The 25048-nt window shown below is 55.9% G+C and overlaps 1 protein-coding gene across 1 annotated transcript; it reads left to right on the top strand.

The window, feature by feature from the left end:
• The first annotated feature begins 1495 nt into the window (after window positions 1–1495).
• On the top strand, window positions 1496–23249 carry LOC122385708 (low-density lipoprotein receptor-related protein-like). The gene is made up of 7 exons (XM_043374153.1): window positions 1496–1581; window positions 17911–18039; window positions 19118–19249; window positions 21039–21189; window positions 21478–21566; window positions 22901–23014; window positions 23215–23249. Exons 2-7 carry the CDS (start codon window positions 17946–17948, stop codon window positions 23247–23249), a joined length of 615 nt encoding a protein of 204 aa, XP_043230088.1. The 5' UTR covers window positions 1496–1581; window positions 17911–17945.
• The last annotated feature ends 1799 nt before the right edge of the window (window positions 23250–25048 follow it).

Genomic DNA, 25048 nt, shown 5'->3' on the forward strand with positions numbered 1-25048 from the left:
CGACCAACTTCGTGACCTTGGGGTGCTGACCTGACCTTGACCTGAGGTCAACACCCCAAGTTGACCTTACCCGGACAAAAAGTATATCATTCGACGCGCCTGAGCGAGGCGAACACGATGCTGCCAAAATCGCGGCTCTGCGGCCGTTTTTTGCGAAGTTATTCACCAAAAACTGAACCGTACCCTGGGGCACTTGACCTGACCTCAGAGGTCACCGGTTGACCTAGGACCTTAAAATCGGGTACCAATCTCTGCGTCTCGTAACGGCGCACACGCTCGTTTTTTCCGCGACGCGCTAGCTCCACCAGGGGCGAAATGGCGAGGGGGGGGTCGTACCCGCCCCCCCCCTCGGCCGGCGCGTATGTAGAAAACCAATAGGTCCGGCGAGGGTTAATACTACTGATTGACTTTTGCAAGGGCGCAGTCAAGTTGGGACCTCCCCCGCCCCTTACCGCCAAGGTAGGTACCTACGTATATTTTTTAGCTGATTTATTTTTTGGCAACCTAACAATATAAAGTGGCCAGAATCCGGGGAGAGAGTAGGATTTGGGGGTAGGTAAGGTTCTGCAGGCGCCATCCAAAAACCTAATGGCATTGGGCCCCCTTTCAGATGCCACTGGATCCGCCCTTGCCCCGAGCTTTATTCCCCCTCTCGACTTTTCCTGGAAAAGTAACCCTGCAAAAGCTACATAGCGTAGGACGAGCTAATTTATTGCACTTCTCTGTGTCAGTTACATTATCGTTCAAGTTATCTTTCTTTCGCTGATCTCCGTGCTACCACCATATCTGAGCTGTATTCGAATACAACCTTGGTACCGCGGCTGGCCACGGTATCGAGGAATAACGCCCCACGTTGCGCCACTGCTGACATTTTCCGTGTGTGAGTCACCGTCCTGATACATCCGAGTGAATCCCCGGTTCCTAGTAAGACTCCTAGAGGCGGTAGGCGTAGGATGTTTATTAGCTACATGTAAACGTTGTCTTGTGGTTAATGAATATGAAGACTGAATACTGCCTTTATTTTTTCTTGTGTGATTTTTAGTTGTCATTGATAATCCTACATACAATACTCCAGGCTCTCATGTCTAGAATATCCACTATTCATTACATTCAGTATCATATTTCCACGGGGTAACGATTCATTTACTTTGGAACCCTACACAAATTGTATTTGTCGTCTAATGCCACCAACAGCCTTTGAATATTCTTTTCAAATGCGACCCTTACCTATCGTTCACTTCAATGTCCTTTATAACCTAACGTATTTCTAAAGTATAAGAAAATAACAAAATGTGAAGATAGAATATGACTGCGTTTCCCGTTTATCTGTCGGTGACAATCCATGTGTCGGTCGGTGCTCCCCGTGTGCCGGTCGGGGCTCCCTGTTTGCCATTCGGCGCTCCCAGTTTGTCGGTCGGCATGCTCTCCAGTGTATCGGTCGGAGCTCCCCGTTTGTGTCAGTGGTTGACGGCGCTCCCCGTTTGTGGCCAGACTCAGATGTGGACGCGGCGCGGTACCGGCGGGCGGCGACGTCGATATTCGACCAGCCGACCACTGAGTCGTCGCTCAGTGTCTCCACAGGTATGTGCCTGCTGTCCTTCCTCTCACAGAGGTGTACCCTCTCACAGAGCTGTCCCCTCGGAGAGTGTGCCCCTCTCCCAGCTCCGCCACCGGGTCGGGTCACCAGAGGGACAGAAGGGGCCTGCCCCGGCCAATGGGAGGGTGCTGCACCTCTCCCACCCACAGCCGTGCCGCCATCGCAGGCCTCAGAGGGGCGGAAGTTGCCCCGCCCGTTGTGTAGAAATGCTGACGTTCATCATGCGCTGCTGGCAGTGGCATTGTGGCGCAACAGGACCCATGCCGTATGCTATTCTGAGTCACCGGGTTAGCTGAATAGGACGGGATGTATAGATTAACATTGCAGTGTCCATTAGTGCATGATGTTCACGGGAACTGTCGTGTAACCATTATAAATAGAACAAGTATTTTTTATCCAGAGTGACCGCGACACTCCCTCGACCCTGGAGCTCTGTCGGTGCCTACCGCTCCAGTTGCTGAGCTCCCTGTTTGCAGTTCCCTTTCCATAGAGTTCCGTAAAGTGGGCAGTCCAACTCGGGGTGTTCAGTTAGGGGCATTGAGCGGGGCGGGGCGTTCACCATGCCTAGTGTCATACCGTAGCGTACCATACCATACCGCACCGTGCCGTACTATGTCGCGGGCTTCCCGATAATGAGTGACACGGGTCCTTTACCGGCGGGCTGTAAAGCCGGCCCTCCGCAGGGCCACCAGCGATTGTTCGCAGATCGCAGATAGCACACCGCGCCTCGTTGGAAGGCTTTGTCCCGCCTAAGTGACGCTTTTAAACCGTCACGGACAATTAGCATTCCACTGGTGTCAGTTGACTGTAGCTGGCTGGCCAACCATTCTCTGGTGTGGTTCGACAGTCGACAATGAATCACAGCCTCACAGGTGAACCGAATGAAACGGCGTAATAACACACTAATCATTATTTCTGCGTCTGAATTTGTGCCCGTCGCTTTGGTTTGATACAGGAGTCCGTTTGTGAGGTTTCCCAAACGGGACACAGTCCGACACCTTTTTGGAAAGTCTGGCACTAAAGGGCTCCCATCTCCTGCCCGAGGCGAGGCGTACGTCTGTCTCTCACCGCCGCGACAGTGGCCCTCTCCCCGGGCGGGGCGGTTCCATGACTCTCCCGGCACCTTTGTGTGCCCACACCGAGCATCCGTTCAGAGTCGGAGTCAGAGTGTGCCCCGTCATGGCGATTTCACCAGTGTCGTCGTCCGGCGCCATTGTTGGCCGCTCAGCCCAGTGAGACTGCCATATATGCGCTCCGGCCGGACCCAGGGTATATAGAACAACGGGTACACCAACGACGCGGAAAGCGCCCATTTTACCTGGACAAGTTACAGGGTAGGTGATATATTTTTTGTTTATCGAAAAAATAGAGTATTCCATTCTGAAGAGTAAAGCCAAATTCATAAAGCAGTTATTTTTAAATTATATGTACCAGAAATAACATACTAACCATAGTTTAAAACTTAGTCTAAAGTTAGTTGAAAAGCGTATAGTTGATACTAAAATGGAAGGAATCAATGGAAGGCGGAAATGGCGCAGCTGTTTCATTCTTTAAATGTGTTCGCAAGCAGGATTTACGTGATGCTAGCGACATCTATGAATGTAATCGTGGATGCTGATTGGCTGAGCGAGTCCGTGAGCAGTATCACTAATTTACGCTTGTACAGGGTTGAGGCAATTTGCGCATGCGCAGGAACTTGTGCTCTCATGGAGGGGCTTTTGGTACCTCGGGCAGCGCCCAATGCTTTTTGGACCTGTTATGGCCTCCGCATCGAAAAACGCTAGATAGAAAGGTTGTAGAGGAAGCTTGAGGCTACCTTTCCCCACAATAATATTGGCACTTTATCTATTAGCTAACGTATGGGGCTCGCTTGAAAAAGGTCGATTTAACATGGAAACCCTATGGGGTAGTAGTTTTTGAGCGCCCATTTGGCCTAATGCTACCAACTGTTACTGGCTACCCCTGGGCCGGACCGGGCGCGAGCGGCGCGCTCCTCTGTCCAAGGCCGGCAGGCGGCGGCCGCAGGACAGCCGCACTGGTCCACCGGTGCAACGACCTTCCGGGCGCCGGGGCCGACTGGGCACAGCCGCACAGGACGGCGGCCGAACCGGGCAGGATGGGGAACGGGCCAACGGGCCGTGCGAAACCCGGGTCCCGCTGACTGGAACAGCTGGCGGAGCCTGCCTGCACCTCTGGACAGTGCGTCAGCTCAGGCCTTAGGACAGCTGATGGGCCGGAGGACTGCGTTCAGATTGTCCGAGACCTAGACCGAAGGCACAGGCTTGACACGGCCTGAGCGCTGAGCTGAAAGTTGACTCTACTCGTTTAACTATATTCAAGTTTCAACCATGTCACCCAGCCGAGCTAGTTAATGCTCTTTCAGTAGACTCTCCTTTGTCGATTTCTTTGTCGATGCCATGCTCGGCATGCTGGCGAGGGGGCACTAGCCTGGCATCGATTTTACTAGTGCAAATACCGCCTGTGGCGTGTAACACGCCCACGGGGCTATTCTCGGCGCAAATTCCGTCCTGCAGACCCTCAGAGTGGCGCCTTCGTCACCGGGCTGAGGACACACTCGCTGATTAGAGCAGCGCTCTCCTATAATGACTGATATTTACGTCTCTTAGCTTTGCTAGAGTCAATCATTTCAGTAGTTAATTGAATTTCGATGTTTCGGAAGTCTCCCGACTGTTTTGTCCGGAATTGTTGTGCATGGTCGCTGCACCGTGACGCGGTACTGTCGGCAGGACGGGCCGGGCCGATGGCGGGTGCGCACGTGGGCCGGCCGACCGGCGCGGCGCGGCCCTGACCGTGGCCAGCGCCGCCGCCGCCGCCGCCGCCGGCCGGTGCCACGTCAGCCGGCGCTGGCGGTCGACGGACCGGTCCGGCCGCGGCCCGCCGGCGCCCGGCCGCCCGCCGGAGCCCCTCCGAGGTGCTCCGGCGAAGTCAGGCACAGGTGACCGGCGGCCGGCCGGACTGTGTCTGCAGGGGGCCGGCGGGTGTATCCGCCGTGTTGGCCGGAGCCCACACCGCCGGTGTACCCACCCCTCCACCCCGCCCCATCCCTCCCCACCGACTGCGTCTCGGAGTTAGCGACCAATGGCCACGGGCCGGCGTGCACCCTCTGCATCTTCTACCCACTCGCTCACAATGCTGCTTCCACGGCAGGGTCGTGTGGTTCACCGACTCGACCTGGTTCGGTCGGCCGTCCAGCGCCCTCTCAGAGACTGTCCCAGTGACTCCCGCCGGATCCCGGTGGGGTCACACAGGGCTACTGATGGACGGTATATAGGGGCCTGTGATGGACGGCGTTCGCTCGTCTGGGCGTCGTCGTGGCTGGTGCGGGGACTGTCGTGTTCGCCGCGTGGTCTTTCGACTACCGGATCGGCCGCCTTGTCTGCAGTTCGCTCAGCCATCCTGCATTGGACTCCGCTACCCTGCATTGGACTCCGCCACCGTATCTGGACTCACCCATCCTTCAATGGACCCTACCCTTCCTCCGGAGTCCATCAGTCACACTTCAGAGACTCAACCACCCTCTCTGGATCCCCGCTGGCCGCTACTTATGTATATTGGCACATCCTGAGCTTCCTTCACCGACGAATTTAGAACATGGGGTGGAGTGAGTATCAAGCAGGAAAAAGCCCCCGCAACTTTGGAAATAGGCCTAAAAATGCGTTTTTCTCTTATATTATCTCTTATTCTTATATTATCTTCGATATATTATTAGAAAAAGCAACTCGTTATATCACGACAATGGATAGGCAAGCGAGATCGGAGGAGTTTTTGGAATGCTGATATTTGATAAATTGTTGGGAAACTGCCGCGGTATCGCTGCAACCCCGTCCAATGCCGCCTCTCTGTGTCCGCCGGCGCCTGCCGGTACCGGCGGCCGTTAGCACCGTGTCCGTGCCAGCAGTGCGGGGCCTGAAAAGGTCGCTGGTTGTGCGGGCGCCGCGGCAAAAAGTGACTACTCGGCTACTGGCACAGCGCAGTGAAAAGTGACTACTCGGCTACTGGGACAGCGCAGTGGGCCACCGCAGCCAGTTTTTCGAGTTTTCGCGCCCGTTCATGTGCACGATGGCATGGCTTTGTCCAGAGCATGGTCGTCGGTGCCTGCATTCAACACGAGCTATGGAAACATCTGAAGACAAACGCGCGATGCGTATCAGATGTCTCCCTCGAATTTGAAACTGAAGTAAAGAACCCTTTCGTTATTACTCGGCGTTCGACAGGGCGAGACCGGCATAAAAATGTCATTAAACTCGCGGTGCAATTATCTCATTAGTCTTTTAGCGATATTTCCTTTGCTCTTATCAAGTTCTTAAAAGCTTGAATACAATCACTGATAATATGTTTTTTTCGGCTTCCTCAAAAGCATACTGTTCTGACAATTACGTAACAGGTGTTGCGTTATATAACCACTCTTATGGCCTCATACCAAGCCTGTTGACTGCCGAAAGGGATATAGCGACAGCCATGGGACTCCCGTGATACATAACCGAAGGGAATGTTACCCAGGAGCTTGCTCGGCCTGGCCGAGTCGCCAGGCCTGCACGGACTGCTGTTAGAGGAAGGCGCGGCAACGCACACCTTGCTATATAATATAACCTGCAAGACATATAATATTTTTAACGTTCGACCCGGACCTTTTGCTGTGAATTGCGGACACATGCAGTTATTCACCGTTCGTACAACACGCATACGAGTACACTGACATACATGCACAGGGGTGGCTTTAGCGTTTTCGGAAAACGGGCGGGCTGCCTTCACATATGCAGTCTAAATAATCCGCGCGTTCATCACCATTAGCCTCAGAAGTCGCTTATGTACCCACTGGAGTGTTCATGGACTTCTGTTGCCGTACTCTCGACACGTCGTCGGATCGAAGGATCTATATTTGGAGGCGAACATCAGGCTCGTTCCCTATAGCCTGGGGCGTGTAGAGACACGGCGTTCATTACCGATGCGCAGCGAGCGCTCCCTATTCACCGTATCATCTCCGTGGGAAGGACCGGCGAGAAAAAAGACGAAACCTGCAAAGGCCAGCTCTGACCCGAACACTGGAGGCCGCAAAGAGATGCTGCCTGTCTCTCTTGCCTCTCTTGCAGCCATGACTGCCTCTGAGACCTGATTTTAAATACTATCCATATGACAGACCAGTGCAATGTGCATGAAAAGAAATAAGCGTCCGATCCTCAATTAAGCCACCTTTGTTTCTTGAGTCCCGGCTGGGTCCGCCACGCTGGATTCCAGGACCGTCCGGCGTCCACACCCATCCACGAACGTACCGATGGCCACCGCACCAGACGGGTTACCTGATAACAGTTAAACTTTACCATAGAAGTTCGGTCTGCTCCCCCGTTCGCGTAGCGTGTAGCCGAGGAGCGGCAGTAGCCAAGGGTCCAGTGTTATATAACCTGTGTGTGGAGCGTATGGAGTGAAGAAATCCTTCCTGAGGAGTCCGATGTTATATAACGTCAGGGGATTCCGTGCTCTTAGAAGGAGCCATGCGTTTTCAATTCATGGAAAACGCAGAAAATAATTCGGAGAGTGCCAACCTAGCGACTGTTCCTTTTTGTGGACATGCCATGAGATGTCAAGCGTAACGAACACTACCTTCATAATTCATATTCATCCGCTGTTTTTGCTCTCATCATTGGGCCATCTGTCATTGCCAAGGTTGGTGTGCCCATCCGATTCTGCCTGAGGTCTCCGTCAAGGTAGATCCGACCCTGCGGGTGCGTTGGAAGAGGGTGGCTGGTAAATACACTATCCTCTCCCGGAGCGCCCTTCTCTCCTCTCGGGTCGGCTTTGGAAGTCAATAGTCATGTCTACGGAAGTTATATAATGCAGTGACTGAAAGGGACTGTGCATGAAATGTGAGATGGAAGCTGTGCGCAGCTGTGCATGAACTGGAAACCCCGCGCCTGTGAGCTGCGAGCGGTGTTCTCTGTGACTACACTGCGCCTCCGTTCCCTGTGAACTCACCCGTCCGCCGGCCGGTGTCGGTGCAGCCACGCCGCCGCGCCGGTCCGGGCCGGGCCGGGCCGGGCCGGGCCGACTGACTGGCCCCGTTCCCGACCGGCGACACCTCCCGCGGCCGGCCAGTGCAGTGGGCCATTGTCGGCTGGGCCCGTCACCGACTGCCTACGGATACCGCGACCGGCTGCCTATCGACTGTCAGCTGTGATGAGTCGAGCTTTGGACCGGTATCTGCGTTACTGCTGCCACCAGAACACTGTACCGAGTCCCGTGGCCGCCGAATGAGCCCCGGGCTCTCTGGACTAGGACGGTCGGGGTCGGCGAGCCTTTGGGAATTAGGGTGGTGCGTTCCCTTTGGTGGATGGCCTATCCATAGGCTAACAGCAGGATTTCCCTAACAGCTGACAATTCTGGATCCCCAAATATGCGCCAATCGGATAAAGTGGTTGATAAAATGCTGAATAAATCAACACTGAAACAGCTTTTACTAAGCCTTATAATTTGCAGTGTATTCACGCCCACACCTATCGCGGCGCTACAATCTGTCCCGAAGTACTACGAGTACCTACGAGCGGCACAGGCATCCCTTGCTGACTACACGTGAAATTCAGCTGCCGAGCTGACCGCCGCTGCTTCCAGTTGATGTCCTGCCGGGGGCACTCTGCCACACCCGGCACAGGGCCTCCTCTACTCCCGCGGGAACCACCGGTCTGCAGCTGCGTGCCACCAGTCCGCAGTCCCAGAGCTGCCTGGGTCCGCGGCGCCGCTCTGACTCAGCTGCTCTGGCCGGCCGCGCTGCCGGCCGGCGTCACCCAGGGCGGCCGGCCCGGCTGACCCGCGGTTCACTGACCTCTCGCGTGTCGCCGCGCCGCCGCCGGCCGGCCGGCGCGCAGAGGCCATTCTTATAAAGAAAAAGGACGGAGGGACGGAAGGAAAAAAAGAACTCAATGAATTAAACGATTCCGTCCTTTTTGGTTATCATAAAGGTTCCGTCCCTCTACCCCTCCCCCTTCGTTGTTTTGCTAGGATGCGTTTTTCGTCTAAATGATCAAGAGCTTTAGTAAATGAAACAGGAATTATTTCCTGCAATATTGTCTTATAAATTTCGTCACAAAGAATGCTATAAGACTAAGAAAATACTGTGTGATCGCTATATGGGTATAATAAAATGAGAATCTGCAATTATTTGGGATCATATTTGAATTTTTATGGGACCGGGGACTGTTGTCTGCTACGATACATGGCCTTGGCCATTGGCTACGATCAAGGATAATATAGATAGGCGAAGTATGTAATATGTTGTAGTCTTTCCTGCTAGGCTGAAACGCACCAAAGATTGTTTTTGCGTATAAATGTGGTAATGCCTATGTCTTACTCAGTGATAGGATGTCTAATAAGCGGCAAGGGAACAACGCAGACACCCTGAGTTAGCGTGGCGGCTCGGGACAAGCGGTAGAGATAAAAGAGGAGGGGATACTGATAAGGCATCTTATCGCTCTAGGGGACGACGCGGCGCGCGGCGAACGCGCGCGGCGGCTCGGGATGAAAGGGAGGGAGAGAGGGAAGGAGTAGGTAGAGAGAGAGACGGGGGGCGCAGGTGTTGTTTTGACGAACTGACGCTAAAGAGGGGGGAGGGGGAGCGGGGGGAAGAAATGGCCTGTGGATCTTCTTAGTGTGGGGACAGCGAGGACAGTCCAGCGAGAGCGCTTGAGCGTGGCGGAGTGTATACGAATTTCTGTGCGTGCAAACAAGGTTGTAGTGCCACGTGACTCAGACCTCCAACCGTGATACCAGTCGAGGCGCCAGAGGACACAGGACACAGGCCAGGTGAGGGTGGAGCTACTGGGTGGCAGTTGCAAACAGTAAACACCTACCACTTACTGGATATTGCATCTCAAGGTGTCCAATCCTGCCTGTTAATTTGTATGCCCGATAAACAACGATAGCTGCAGAACGATAAGGTGGCGGTCTAAAGGTACTTGGTCTGCATGTCAAATTGACTAATTTTCGTGTGAAATAACTCCCGACCAATGTCATACAGTTCACATATCGATTAGCATGCAGCCTGAAACACATTTCGCACAAGTTGCTCTCGCAACCAGCTAAATATCGTATCAATGCCGTAAAAAAGCGCTGCTGAAGAGCAGCGCTATTTCTGATGCGTTATTTTTCACGAACAACGCAAAGTCTTACGTCACCAGAGGCGTCTTTGTCTCTTTATGATACGGAAACGCGTCCTTTTGGGTGGGGGTAACGTCAATCTGGCTTCGTTCTTTTAACGGGTTCCGTCTTTCGTCTTCGTCCTTTTATGATAACCAAATTCCGTCTAATCTCAGAAATGACGGAGCGTCCCTCCGTTCTTTTCTTTATAAGAATGGCCACAGGCCCGGTTTTTGGGCGGCCGCCCGGCGCGGGATGGGCGCCGCTCGGCGCGAGCTTCGGCAGTGAAAGTCGGCACCCGCGCGGCCGCTGAGCAGCGGCGGCTTTTGTGGCGCGCCGTCGGTCGGTGCCTGCGGCGGTGGGCCGGTCATGGCGCCGGCGCCGGCTCGCGCTCCGAGGGCTGGCGGCTGACACTGGCTCGGTGACCTGGATCTGCGGCGCCGGCGGCCGTCGGTCGTGGGAACACGCCGACGCCCGTGCCAGCCGGCAGCGCGGCGCTGCGCCGGCACGCACATTCTGCGCGGACGGCCGGCGCCGCTTATGTAAGCCGCAGGAGACACACCATGCTGGAATGTTCCGGGTCTGACGTGACACGGCCCACCGCGAGGGTAGGCACATCCCGCATCCATCGGTGCTGGTTTGAGGAAAACCGTGCCGTCCGCCCGCCGGCTGCACTGGTGACTAATGCCCTCCCTGCGGCCGGCTCCTCCCTGCGGCGCGGCGTCACCGTGGGGCCTGCTGCTCACTGCACGGCTCTCCCGTCTGCTCTGTGCCCAACTCCTGGCAGGCAGCTTTAAATGAGAGCGATGGTTGTCCGTGAAATGAGCTGCTTTTGAGGTCTGCCGGCGTAATTAGTGATGTTGGCCTGCCGGGGTCTCGCGGCATCACGGAGGTCTGCAGAGATGGTCGGACGGTCCGTGGGCATAGCCGAATACGAACGGACCTGAACGGACCTTCTGAGCCACCAATGCTGGGGTGGGGCGACTCATGCGCGCCGTCAGCTAAGGCATTTCTTTGAATCGAATCCTCGTGAATAGGTAACTAGCACTGGGTGTTGCCTTGTTTACGCTGGATGCAGGGGTAATTATTTGTTTCAAGAAGGTAACACACATCGCTCATTCAACGTTAATGTTTTCACAACAACTTCAATGTTTCCAGTTGCGATACACTTTGTCACTTCATGAAGCGTTCATTCACAACCACTTAAAATAATCGAATGGCCTGCTCGAGATGCTCGCATTCCTAGTGAAGCGCCCCATTGCCTCGTTGCAGTGTGTTTTTATTGTGCTGCAGTGGCCGTCATAATGCTCTCTCGGGCAGCACGTGGTGTCGGTACGGAGAGGGGGTGAACTGTGGGAAGCGGCCCGTGCGCCGCCGTCTGGCCGTGAGTACCGTGAGAGGTGGGCGGTGGGCAGCCAGCCGTGCTGTGAGCCGGCGACAGGAGAGAGTACTGGAGAGAGTACGGGCTCGTCTGCAGTGTCAACTGTAACGGAGCGAGGGGCGCAGGAGCGGCTGGAAGGGTTCTCCATGGGTCCTTTCTCCATGGGCTTTACGAAGGGTCCAACCACAGTCCCAGAACCTGTCCACAAAGTGCAGCTGAAATTTCTTACTCGTCCCTGGGAGACGGTCGAGATGGAATTCAGACCACCGAACGGTGCTCAGAGTTTAACCAGCCGACAGGAAACAACGCGGGGAGAGAGAGAGAGAGAGAGAGAGAGAGAGAGAGAGAGAGAGAGAGAGAGAGAGAGAGAGAGAGAGAGAGAGAGAGAGAGAGAGAGAGACAGACAGAGAGACAGAGAGACAGAGAGACAGAGAGACAGAGAGACAGAGAGACAGAGAGACAGAGAGACAGAGAGACAGAGAGACAGAGAGACAGAGAGATCCGGACGCGATGAGTAGCTACCTCGACTGGTTCCCAACAACTTCGTTACTTTCCATCGCCGAGGCAGAAGAGTTCGGTTTTCCTGGTAGGCGTATTCACACGGCTGGGTTCCGGTGTGTTTCGCGCCGCTGCGCCGACTCCCTCCGTCCCGGAGTGCTCGCTCGGCGGTGCCGGTGTGGACGGACTGGCACGTGGGACGATGTCTCCGGGCTGTGAGTGCAACCTGGGCGGCGTGGCGTGATCACTACGGCCGCCCATCTCTGGCCTCTGCCCCGAGGGCTCCGAGCAGGGATGGTCGGGTTAGACTCGCCGCTGCTTGCTCCGGCCCCGGCGGAAAGGCTCTGTGGTCTGAAGTCTGCCGTCAGCAGGCGGTCGGGTGCCGTGTTCGCCGTCCGGTCATCGGGAGCGGTTAATCTGCCGTCGAGGCCGCCCGGCTGCCGGCCCGTCACCACACTGTCGCCGGATCCCTCTCCGGGTTTACGGCCGAGTCTCCTCAGATCAGTCCCAGGGCAATCAACCCTCCCTCCCTGTCCATGGTCGTCGGACTATCTCCGGCCGTCAGCCCAGGCTGCCCGCCCCGAGCGCAGCTACAGTCTACCTACCCCGTCAGCCATAACTGAGATAAAAGATATCTGAGGCATTACCATTGCAGACATCCTCCTATTTCCAACGCGCATGCAACTGAGTCGGGCTCTCCGGGATACCTGCTGAGCCAGAGCTGAGTGGCCCTGTCGTTCCGACTCCAACCGCCGCGCTCTCCGTGCTGTGTTCCTTTGACCATGGCCCCAGTGACGTCACCGTGTGATGACGTTCGACGTCACTGGGGTGACGCGTGCTGCCGTCAGTCGCTTCCCTCACCGTGTGACGTGGTGGCCAGTGAGGTCCCCGGTGAGTTCCCCGAACCAGGGACAGGCACCGAGCCGACCGATACAGGCGCAGCAGAGGAGCGGCAGTCCGGGCAGCGCGGCCGATGGAACGACGGCTACTGTCCACACCAGACTGTTATGAACTTGCTTTTGTGTGCCCGGCTGTGAGTTCATAGTTCATGGACTGAGAGACGAAACTCCCGTTGCAACCGCACTTTCTAAAGTCGCCAGCGGCTCCTGGTGCAGCTGCACTATAAGTCGTAGTGGCTTTTGGTGCAGCTGTACTATAGTCGCGGTGGCTTCTGGTGCAGCTGCACTATAGTCGCCAGCGGCTCTGCGTAACGTCAGAGTCAGGTCCTCCCTCCGGCGCAGGCAGAGGCCTGGTGCAACTGAGGGAAGCGGGCGCACCGCGGGCCCGGACAGACCAAAGACGTTGGGTCCGCTCAAGACTCTGTTGTCCGCTAGGACCGCGGGCCCGCCCCAGGTCCAGTAACGCCGTCCAGTGCCAACCTTACCAGCAGAGCCACGCTAGCGTGCGTGCAGGGTTTTGTGTGCGTATGTGGAGGGGGGGGGGGGGGGGTTAACAGGAGTGACACACCGGACCCAGGACATAGGACTCGGACCGGTCCGAACCGACCGCTGTCAAAGACGGCCCGCTATCGGCGTCTAAAGCAGAGCGGTCCCGTGCGCCAGTGCGTGCCCGTGTCTGGTCCCCGTGATCGCTTTTCCTGTGTCAGCGTCGCTCAAACAGTTCGCCCTCAGTCCATTTAAGGCGATTTTGTGAGGCGATATTGACGCAGTTTTTCTTGTTGGTCGTCGTTCTTCCTGGCAGCTTTGAAGCAGAAGATTTTAAATTGCTGCATTTTGTGTCTATTATATGACCTTTTAAACATCATGCAAATAACCAAGAGCGAAAATTTATAATAAACTAAAATTATGGATAGTACGACCTTATGTTTTTATGCAGAACCTGGTCACATCTGTACCAGTGAGTCCGGCCTGCTCAGCGAGTCCGACCCACATAACTCAGTGAGTCTGTCCCGCTCAGCCCAGTGAGACTGCCCCCTCAGCCCAGTGAGTCTGTCCCGCTCAGCCCAGTGAGTCTGTCCCGCTCAGCCCAGTGAGTCTGTCCCGCTCAGCCCAGTGAGACTGTCCCGCTCAGCCCAGTGAGTCTGTCCCGCTCAGCCCAGTGAGTCTGTCCCGCTCAGCCCAGTGAGTCTGTCCCGCTCAGCCCAGTGAGTCTGTCCCGCTCAGCCCAGTGAGTCTGTCCCGCTCAGCCCAGTGAGTCTGTTCCGCTCAGCCCAGTGAGTCTGTTCCGCTCAGCCCACTGGGTTTTAACCACTCACCCGTGAGCGGAACTTCATCGGGATATGAATAGCATATCCAGCTGGCGGTCCAGTCCATCGGGCCGGTGAAATCGATCCCGGCCGATCGGGAATGAGACTGGCGCTGTCTCTTTGTTTCGGCACGCGGGCGTCGTTATAACTGGTGCGCCCGATTGTTTCTGTCGTGGAACTGTGACTGGCATCCCTCCATATACAATGGACAGTGAGCCACTGCCAGCGCCAGAGAGCGGCTGATGTTAATATGTTGCCAATCGGACAGCCGGCATCTGTATGTTGGGAGCGGGGCTGGGTTTAGTGGTTTACTTTTTAACCCTAGAACGCCTAGGGGGGGGGGGGTTGTATCAACCCCCCCCCCCTGAGGTTTTTTCGAAGTGCACGCTAAACGGCTTGTCGTACCGGGCTGAAATTTTCAATACCCTCTGGGGCAACCTTTGCTCATCTTTTGCCGAAAAAAATTGATCGGGTCATGTCAGGTCACGGAGTTATGACGTCATAAGAGGTACAGCCTCCGGCCGACAGTTACCAAACGTGTGCGCCGAATCCCTAGGTTTTCTGCCGGTGATACCCACATTGTTTGATGGATCATGATGAAACTTCCCATGCATGTTGGGGCAAGCATTGGCTATCGTGTGGTGCAAGAAAATTGACCGGGTCAGGTCAGGTCACGGAGCTATGACGTCACAAGAGGAACAGCGTCCGGTACTATTTTTGAAAAGCGCCCGAACCACTATTTTGCTAATTCTTGTCACCTCAATGGGAATATGCAGCAATATTAGCTTCTATAGGGAGCAAATGGACCTCCCAAATCCAAAAATACAATCAGATTTCAAAAATTTAAATTTTGATTTTTCGAATTTCTGCCGCCGACTGTGACCTTGACGACTTCCGGCGCTCCCAACGCGCCATTTTTAGAGCTAGGGAAACGAAATACATACCAAACGATAGAGAATTGATCAAGGAACACGATAGTGAAGGTTTCAAGTCGATATCTCCCACTGTGTTGCCGCAATCGCCGCGGAAAGTTGAAAAAGTTTGATTTTTTCGGAAAATTTGACCTTTGACCGGTCATAAGTAGGTCAAATGTTGACCTAGGACCAAAAAATATACCACCAATCGCGAGATCTCGTTAAGAGCAATCCGTTGGTTTTTTCCGCTAAGCTCTACGACCTTCCGTTTCGAAACGCCGGGGGGGGGTCGTAACAACCCCCCCCCCCTGGTCGTTCGTGTTATGAGAAATGGCCTGGTCGTGCGAGGGTTAATCGAGTTAAACCTTTGTCTATACCTACTGGTGAATTTTGTCATTTGTCACGGTCACCTTTATCTAAAAAGGTGCAATGTATGCAGACTTGTGAGTAAGTTTCCACAACCCTTCGCAGGTGCACTTTTAGCCAGTCTGCAAGTAAACGATTATGCATTCAATTTTCCCAAGTTTTCTGCTGTTGATTGCTTGCTGCAGGGTAAATGTAAGTGTTTTCTGAAAGATCAGCATTTACCAATCATATGCTGAAGCTTCCTGAGCCGGATTCGGTCGTATTGGCTTTGATCGCATTGTTATGCCATTTATACCCCTGCGGGAACCCCCGACCCGGAGACACTGGGAGCAGTTTATTCTCTCAGTGCACTCATCGTTCAACGTCAGACCTGGTTCGTAGGCCGGTCGGTGCCGCGGGAATCCCCGCCTCTGTAAATACCACCATTGGTAGACAGCTCGCCTTGATTACCATCTGGTGATCTCACCCTGACGAGAACCAGTCACGGGTGAAATTCACGGCCACTCTCAGCCTTCGGCACGCTCCGCGGTCTCTCCCATCCCCTTTCGTGCGGGCGGACAGCGGGGCTCGGCCGGAGAGCCAGCGGCTGGTGTTACCGGCTCTCGGCGCGCCGTTGCAGTCTCCGAGTCTGTCCGAGCGGCCGGCGGACTGTGCCGCCGTACAGGGAGACTGCGACGCGGCGCCGGCTAGAAAGACGGTATCACTGGCGGTGTGTCGCCGCAACCACTCGGCCACTGCAGGTCCTCTGTGTTGCATGGAAAGTGGAAATTGACTGCACTGTCTCTGGGGGCCTGACGTTTGCCAATGGCCCGGACAGCCAGACGTCATTGTCTTTTTTATCGACTTTTGATTGCCTTTTGAAGCGTTTGCTCTTTTACTTTGACTGTTGTAGATACGCGACAGTAGGTAAGGTATCGTGCTTTGAAGATACCGTGCAATGCTCTGGCATATTAATTGAGTTTTAACATTCCCGTCTTGTCCATGCCTGAAGATATTCATGGAGACATGAATGTTTCATCGGAACTCGGAGCCACAGCGTCGGTCCGGAGTCCGGTGCTGGGTCGGAGACCTCCAGTCACGGTCAGAACCCGCGCCAGGCATCCCACGTGGTATCCAAACCTGTCCCAGTGGCTGTTGGCCGGGCCTGCCGGACCTTGTGGCGCTGTGGACGGTGTGGTTGGACTATAGCTGTCAGCTGAGCCCCGCCCGGCCTTGCCGGACCACGCCTGTAAACGGCCGAGGGCCCGCCGAGGCTGTTATAACGGTCGGTGAGTGTCGGAGGTGGCCGCCGCCCACCTCGGCACCGCCCGAACACCCGGGGTCCCGGCGGCCGGGCGGGCTGGGCGGCCGGCGGACAGCTGACTCAGGAAACCAACAGGTGGGCGGGCCGGTTACCGCCGGCTCCCGCCGGATCCGCTCGACCCCAGCCGCCCGTGCTGCACGACCAGCCCTGCTTCATCGGCGGTGGCAGTACCTACCTTGCCTCGTTGGAGGCTATACCCTGGAGTTGGCTGTTTGTAGTGTTTTGACAAATAAAATCAACGCGAGGTTGTTCTGAATATTGTTCCTGACCACGTTCGTTTCTATTCATCTGCTCATCGTCGGCTCGTAGGTGGCAGCCACAGAGCGTGGCTCGGTGCGGCGTTGGCCACTTGTGGCGCGGGGCCGGCCGGTTTCTCCCGGTGGGAGCCGCGCCGTGGTGTGGTCTCTCGACTCTCTCCCTGCCGGCGGCGCTGTTTGCGCGGCGCTGCTCGCCCCGGGCCGGTGTGTCATGCTGATTCAGATGCCCCTGGTCGGCGGCCTGTTCTCGGAACTGGAGCGCTGCTCCGGTAAACGCGCCTCCTGCGGCCTCGCACCGGCCGGTACGGTGGTATATACTATATACTTTGGTTCACTTTGTCTCTGCTTCTCGCCCTCTCCGGACTCCCCTCGTAAGGTGCGACAAGTGTGTCCCTGACCGGGCTTGGGACATTGAATGTTGGCGGGAAATACAGTCGGTGACTGGTTTACACTGACGGCAAATATAGGCAGTGTAGCCAAATAGTGAATAGTACTGACATCGGGTGGGCAGTAGGTATGCTTGCATTTGGTCCACACCTTCTGGTTCCTTTCTCAGCTCTCCGTTAGTGATATCAGCGGCGAAAGCTGATGATGTGCGATGTCACCTCTTCCGGCGGTGACAGCATCTTGTGTCAGCTGTCACCTGTTTCACAGCGCTCTTACCGGACTGTCACCCCAGAGTTATAGCGCCCGACCTCGGCTGTCACCTTATCTTATATCTTAAACCACACTGTCACCTGTCCCGGCAGTGACAGTGACAGTGTGGCTCCGCGGACCTCGACTTTCAGCTTCTCTTACAGTCCCAACCCACTGTCATCTGTCCTGACAGCGCTGCCAGGAACGCTGCTGTGTCATCCAGCCAGGATTTGCAAACTCGTTTCGCACATGACGAGGCATGACAAATCCTTTCTGGGATATCGCTGAATAGTGCGCAGTTTGGTGACAGAGAGGAGCATCAAAGAGCGTGTTAAAGATACTTGTCACCGCCCAGATACCAGGGTGGAAGGGTAGAGAGAAGGGTAAAAAGTGTACCGGTTGGGCTGGTTGAGAGGAGAGGGGTGGTTGGCTGCTGGACGGACGAATGTTTGATGTCCCCCCCCCCCGACACACTGACCACTGCTGACCTCATTGACCTCTCGCTGACCCCTGCTGAGTGCTGGTCCCTTCTCGTTCTCTAGTCTTCGCCGACCCTGCTGACCTCATTAACGTCTCACTGACCCCCGCTCTGTCTCTCCCTCCGCAGACACATATTCGACAACATGTCCGACGACGTCGTTCATGTGCTCGGCGTCTCAGAAGTGCATTCCGAACCAGTGGGTGTGCGACTACCAGCGCGACTGTCCAGACGGAGAGGACGAGCGACAGTCGTGTCGTAAGTACCTACCCGTCTGTCTCCCCTCCCCCCGTTCACCCGTCCGCCCTCACGGTACCCCTCGCCCCATACACATACTCAGAAATGCATACGGTCGGCCGGCTGATGTTGATCGGTCAGGCCACCACGGCCCCCTTCCCCTCCCCTCCCCTGACGTCGTACCGGTTACTTGGGCACTCGTACGGGCTCGATAAAGCACTCGCACGGTCTCGATGTGAGCCGGTAGCACACAATATGTACAGGTGGAAGATGCCTACAGACGACACGCTCTCAATTCGTGCCTATTGTTAGCTTGCTGCCGCTATAAATGCTTTCCAATTCCAAACGCTGAATAATGTGGTGAATTATATAGCGCACCATTCCGGTCTGCCGGCGGCTAGAGCGGCCGGCCGGTCGGCCCACCGAGCGCCGGCCGCGCCATGACCTTGACTGACCTTGACTGTGAGTCGGTCAGTGCTCGGGCACGGGGGCGGGGGGGGGGAAGGGAGGAGCCGCCCGGCCGCCGTACGAAACTACGCGCTCTACCGTGCTGGGAACGCTGCACCCAAGCACGTTGTGTTTTCGGCATCCGAGTTTTTAAATCGGTCTGTGATTTTGCACTGCCTCAGGACTACTCCAATCCCGAGACTGGATGGTCAATGCTGTACCGAATTCCTTCGCACTTGCTGTTTGTCTATTTCAGGAGCTTGGCTTAGTGAGCAGCTGCCTGGTTTGATTTACATTTGACCTGCCGCTTGGCGCTGATCTCGTAGAAATGTTTTTTTATCGCAAGCATGCATCACAATGAGACACATTATTTTATTTTCTACTTAAATTTGGCCCTACATTAAAACCTGCGCTCGCTATGGTGTGGAGATCAGTGGGTAAAGACTCATGACCCCTGACCGCTCCCCTCTCCCGTAGCTCCGCCGGTCTGTAAGGACGGCGAGTACTGACCTCTGACCTCCCCCCCCCCCCAGCTCCGCCAGTGAGTACTGACCTCTCATCCTGCCCCGCAGCGCCGCTGGTGTGCAAGGACGGCCGGTAGTGACCTCTGACCTCTGCCCTGTGACCTCTGACCTCTCCCTCTGTCCCGCAGCGCCGCCGGTGTGCAAGGACGGCGAGTTTGCGTGCGGCGAGTACCGGTGGAACCACACGTACTGCGTGCCCAACCACCACCGCTGCGACATGCTGCAGGACTGCGCCGACGGCTCCGACGAAAAGGACTGCAGTGAGTAGAGAGGGTCTCCAGATGGCCACAGTGGTCCACGGGGGTCCCTGGTGGTCCTTCAGAGGACCTCTCTGAGGTTCCCTGAAGTCCCTCTTGTTGTCCAGGTGGATTTCCTGAGATCTCGGCTCTTCTTAGGGTCCAGCGATAAGACGCGGACAAGCTAATATGGCTAACATTAAATAAGCAAAACGGATCGTGCAAATGTTTACACTTCCGCTTGCTGATTGGTCGGTCTGAAATTTTTGCACGTTGGCTGTAATGGCTCGGTAGACGGTAAACAGGACTATCATAGTACTCTGGGACAATACTGTGACTGACAGCGCACTGAGTCTCAGTGTGCAGTAGTCAGTGTGCGGTAGTCACAGTGTGCGCTGACGGTCCAGTGTGGACTGTCACCGGCGGACGGTACCGGACCCCACAGTGAGACTTTCGGGCCCGGCCGGCTGTCAGTGTGCCTCACATACAGCCGAGCCCCGCCGGCAGTCCGCTGTCTCCCGTGCACTGCTGTGCCCCTGTCGGCTGCGGACGGCGCTCCGGCCCTATCTCGGGCCGGTAGGGCGTGGCGTCACGGCCCGCTCGCCGGCCGTCACGGTGTCGCCTGCAGTCGTGACGTGACGTGCCGTCGCCGCCGTGACGGACCGGCGGGGTGGCGGCCGCCGTCTCCAGTCGGACCGGGCCGGGCCGGGCGCCCCCGCTGTATGTACACACTCCCTGTACCGGACCCACTCAGATCGATCCGCGGTCGATGTCGAAACGTGGAGTGACGGGTGACAGGTGACCACCGACGGAAGGCCGCGCATGTTGACCTAGGGCCAACTGGAAGGATGCGAACACATCAGCAGAGTTTTTCTTTTTAGTGTTCATAGTGTGGCAATCATAGAAATGTAATAATTACATCGTTTCTGTTAATTTTCTACTCAATTTGCTGTCTGTACAAACCTATTATGCGATATTTATTGCCTCAATTACCAATATACCTAGTCATTTTTAAGTCGCCGAAGCCTATCGTGACAATGCCTATAGAACTGCGGGTAACTGATTGGTAACTGATCCTGATTGGTGAGCCCAAGCCCATAAGACGAGCGGTTATTTCGAGGGCCTTCCCCGGCTGCTGTATGCGGATAATCGCCATTCGTCTGAAAACCGACGGTGTATGGTGCCAGCTGTTGCCAGGCTCGGTTGACACGCGTCCCGTGCCTTTAGTTTGTTGTTTGGCCAGCCTTGAAGCCTGTTTTTAGTAGCGAGTTTGCTGACGTCAATCCTTTCGAGCGTGATATGAACGAACGTAAAATGACGCCGCATTTTGGCGACTTAACATTTACCTTCACGAGTATTTATTAACTGCCTTTTCAACTGAACAACCCACATCGCAGCCAATCAAAGGGCCATTCTCTGATGTTTTGTTCGACGAAGGCCACTGGCCACTTGCAGGGCCATGCAGTTGCTGATATTGCATTCACGTTGAACCTGAACAGAAACGTTGTTTTTAAGTTTGCAGGATTAAATAAATCATCGTGATGCCATTTTACATTATTAAAATAGGTGATTAACTATTAAGTAATCAGAAGCTTTTGTGTTGACTGGCCTGGCAACACAGGGTGGACTTTTGGTATAAGAGATCCAACTCAATTCCGATTTTTTTTCTTTAACACATCTTCAGTCTCACCAGTGTAGCACTCCAAGAATTGGCGAACCGGAGGGCTGCCTTTTTCCCACCATTTCCCGCACACGGTCAGACTGACAGATGTGTGCGCGTGTGCTGGACTAACTGTACCCTCCCCTCCCCCAGATTACCGGACGTGCCTGCCCACCGATCACAAGTGCAGCTCGGGCCTCTGTATCGCCGCCAATAAGAAGTGCGACGGCTACTGGGACTGTCGAGATCACTCTGATGAGGAGATGTGGTGCGAGGGCACCTCGTGCGAACTCAACCAGACCAGGTGGGTGACGGCGGGGAGGAAGGGAGGGGGAGGGGTGGAGAGTATCGAACTCAGCTAGACCAGGTGGGGGACGGGAGTGTGACGGGGGAGGGGAGGGTGTGATTTACCTGACCGGACCGTGGACCCGACCAGGCCGAGACACGGCGGTTGAGAGCTCTGAATTAGGCACTGGATCTGCCACTGACGCAACATACACTTGTGTGAACCAACGTCTGAAAATTGTGCACTTAAATTGCGTGCGTCTGTGTGCTAGGTGCCTTTCTAACCGGCCCTGTGTGCCTGTCGCAGGTGTAAGGACGGCAAGCGGTGTATAGAGAAGGACCAGGAGTGCAACCACCGGAACGACTGCGCTGACGGCAGCGACGAGGTCGACTGCAGTGAGTACCGCCGACCGCCGGCCGTCCGTTTACCAACCGCCTACTGTCCACCGTCCGTCCGGGCTGAGTCGCTGTCCATTCGCGCTAATCGTAATGGCCAGTCCGTGAGGGTAACTGCAGGGTTGAGACGAACCCGCGGGGGTAAGGTCCTAGTGAAACCGCTCACCGACCCCACCCCGACCGCAGAACAGAGACAGCGCCGAGGAAGGAGCCCAGAGAGGGCACCTGCAGTGAATAAGTGCATTAGGAAGAGGAGGGCAGCGCTGTAGGAGAAAGGGAGAGCTCTGTCCATCTAACGGAGAGCGGTCGTCCCTGAGTGAGTTTAGCAGCGCCATGACCCGGTCAGGGCTCAAGTCTGGGCCGTCCGGGGTGGCCACCCCCACCAGTCTCTGCTCACGAGCTGGGCGACCCCGCGACCCCCCTGTAACGACCGGTGCAAGCCACCGCGCTGTCACTGTCTGCTGGCCACAGCGGGGAGGGGAGGGCTACCGCAGCTGGAGACGGCTGAGGACAGCCTGATACGGCTCAGACGGCTGAGGTGCCTGGGGAAGGGGGAGATGGCTGGGTATGGAGGGGATATGGCTGGGGACGATAAAGGATGGCTGGGGATAGCCGGGGACAGTGAGGGGCGGCAGAGTACACCTGTAGGCTGCTCGACATGTCGGGCCTCTGTTCCCATTTCCGTCGTGGTCGCCGCAGTCAGCTGTTCTACACGCCGCGCGGGTGGACCGTTATGTAACACTCGGTGCCACGCCGCGCGCTGCCGCCGGTCGCCGGGGTGGGGCCGCCCGCCGCCAACACAGGGCAGGATGGAGCTGACTGGCTGGGTCCCGGTACCGCACAGCTGGTCGCAGTGGGTGGGCCTGTTCCCTACCCTCACCCCCGGAGTCCATGGGGATGGGAGGCCGCAGCGGCTGCGGCCCTCTCCTCGCCCTGCTGCCCTCGGTGGAATGCATCGAATAACATTGCACTGAGCGACCCCCGGCTGGCATGCCATTCATTGGCAACCGGGTGAATTTGGACCACCACTCGGGGTGAATTGGGACCACTCCCTGGGCTCCTGATACCACCGACGTGCTCGGCTCAGATTTCGCGAAGGGACGACTTGGCAACTGCCTGGTCTGAACCGTTTCCAGGCGATTTGAAATATCCGTGTTATGGCACCTTGTCAAACACTAGTCAACTAATCTTACGGCTTCAGGGCTTCGCCACGACGACCGACACACGCCCTCCAGTGTCGGTGGGTACCGAACTCGTGCCGTGCCGCCGCCCGCCGTGCCCGCCGTGTCCGCCTGTGACCCCTCCCGTCTGACCCCCACCCGCCCGTCCGGCAGACTTCCCGGCGTGCCATGAGGGCCAGTTCCGCTGCGGAAACGGCCTGTGTATCCCGCACCGCTGGAAGTGCGACTCGTCGCCCGACTGCGCCGACGGCTCCGACGAGGCAGACTGTCAGGTGAGAGCCCCGGCGCCCGCGGGATGGTTAACGGGAGGTCTCGGGTTCGATGCTGCGCAGGGGAGGCATTCGTTGTCCGCTGCTTCTGATATGTGACATAGTGTTTTGTTATTGAGTTTGTCGACTGACGACTCAATCTGCTCTGTGCTAGTTGGCACAGATGACATCACGTGACGCTGTTTGTGCTGCCCCCAGGCCAAGGACTGTCCGGAGGGCCAGTTCCTCTGTGAGACAGAGAAGAAGTGCATGGACAACACGGTGCTCTGTGACACGGTCATCGACTGCCAGGGAGGTTTCGACGAGGAGAACAAACAGTGCTGTGAGTGTCCCCGACACGCGGGCTCCGCGGAGGGTTCTGAGTATCTGCCCGCCTTACCGAGGGCAATAGCACGGGGTCGGACAGCGAGGAGATACAGTACAGGGTATGGCTGGATGGGGTCCTAAATTTCAACAACTGAGGGACGTGCCCAGGCATGCAATCGTGCTGTAGCGTACGCTCCTGCAGGGTCATTTATTGATCGACACGTGCCGCAACTATACTGAGCGACGTCGTGCATTGTTCATCCCTAATCAATGCTGCCTGCCAGCCGAGACGGGTTTCGTGTCTGTGGGTCGAACTGCTTGTCTTAACTCGCTGCAGCGAGTGTCCTGTATCAGACTCTAACCTCCCCACTGCCAAGGACCCCTGTGACTCCCTGCAGTGAGTCTGACTCTGACTCTGACTCCCTCCGATCCACAGCCAAGGACCTTTGTGAGTCGCTGCAGTGCGAACACGAGTGCCGCGCCTCGGCCGATGGCGGTATCTGCATATGTCCCGAGGGCAAGGTGTTGGCTGAGGACGGCCGACTCTGCGAGGGTGAGTAGCGAGTACCGAGTACCGAGTACCGAGTACCGAGTACCGAGTACCGAGTAACGAGTAACGAGTAACGAGTAACGAGTAATGAGTAACGAGTAACGAGTAGCGAGTACCGAGTAACGAGTAACGAGTAACGAGTAACGAGTAACGAGTAACGAGTAATGAGTAGCGAGTAACGAGTAATGAGTAGCGAGTAACGAGTAATGAGTAGCGAGTAACGAGTAATGAGTAGCGAGTAACGAGTAATGAGTAGCGAGTAACGAGTAATGAGTAGCGAGTAACGAGTAACGAGTACCGAGTAACGAGTAATGAGTAGCGAGTAACGAGTAACGAGTACCGGCTACATAGAGAATTGAGTATCGTTTGCCATGTACCATGTACCTACTGCGTGCATAATGCATGGTGCATAGGCACAATGCATTGTACTTTATAGAGTTCAGGTCCAGGTGCGGTGAAGGTTCGCGATGTGCGATTGAACCGTGTCACGTGCTTTGGCGAGCTGCCAACAGGACTTACCTTCCCCCTCCCATCCCGGCCGATCCTATTCAGCCGGTAGCACGTGACCCCGAGTTGGCCAACACCACCCTGGGTAGGAAAGGCACGCCTGCTCCGGGATTCACGCAAATAAAAAGATTAAAGAAACCACACTGGTAGCCGTGAATATCATCGTCTGTGGCAGGTTTGCATATTTTGCAAGCACGCTACCACAACACGTTTATAATGCTTCAGATTTAACGTAAACATTACCCATCTCCTAAGCATCCTGGTCTATCTGTTTTCCCATTATAGAATCTCGTCTCTCTGCGGGGATTGCTGACAATTACGGGGCCGGCTTGCGTGCCGGAGTGGCTGGAATGGAAGGCCGCGACGCCGTGCAGTGGAGGTCGATAATTGACTGTCGTTTCGCGTGGTCAAGGTTTACTGGCCGATGGTGGCAGTCACGTCCCTCTCGCTCTGTGTGGAGTGTGTAAAGTCTCCGCCCGGGGTCGTCTGTTGGCTGTGGAAAATGCACTCTCGGGCCAGAGGCTGGTCGGTCTCTGTGACTGATTGTTGTATGCCATCACCCGTCCCCACGAGTACGACCGCCCTCCGACCGGCCCTCTCTGTGTCGGCAGACCTGAACGAGTGTAACGGCTGGGGCTACTGCGACCACTTTTGTACCAACACAGACGG

Source organism: Amphibalanus amphitrite, unplaced genomic scaffold, assembly GCF_019059575.1.
Source record: "Amphibalanus amphitrite isolate SeventyFive unplaced genomic scaffold, NRLGWU_Aamphi_draft 000228F_arrow, whole genome shotgun sequence".
Lineage (NCBI taxonomy): Eukaryota > Metazoa > Arthropoda > Thecostraca > Balanomorpha > Balanidae > Amphibalanus > Amphibalanus amphitrite.

Excerpts from the sequence above, each read along its gene's own strand:
- LOC122385708 (XM_043374153.1), top strand. The coding sequence starts at position 17,946 with ATGTGCTCGGCGTCTCAGAAGTGCATTCCGAACCAGTGGGTGTGCGAC. Across the intron at positions 21,567-22,900 it reads CAGCGACGAGGTCGACTGCA|ACTTCCCGGCGTGCCATGAG; the intron begins GTGAGTACCGCC and ends CCCGTCCGGCAG. Across the intron at positions 23,015-23,214 it reads CGGCTCCGACGAGGCAGACT|GCCAAGGACTGTCCGGAGGG; the intron begins GTCAGGTGAGAG and ends TGCTGCCCCCAG.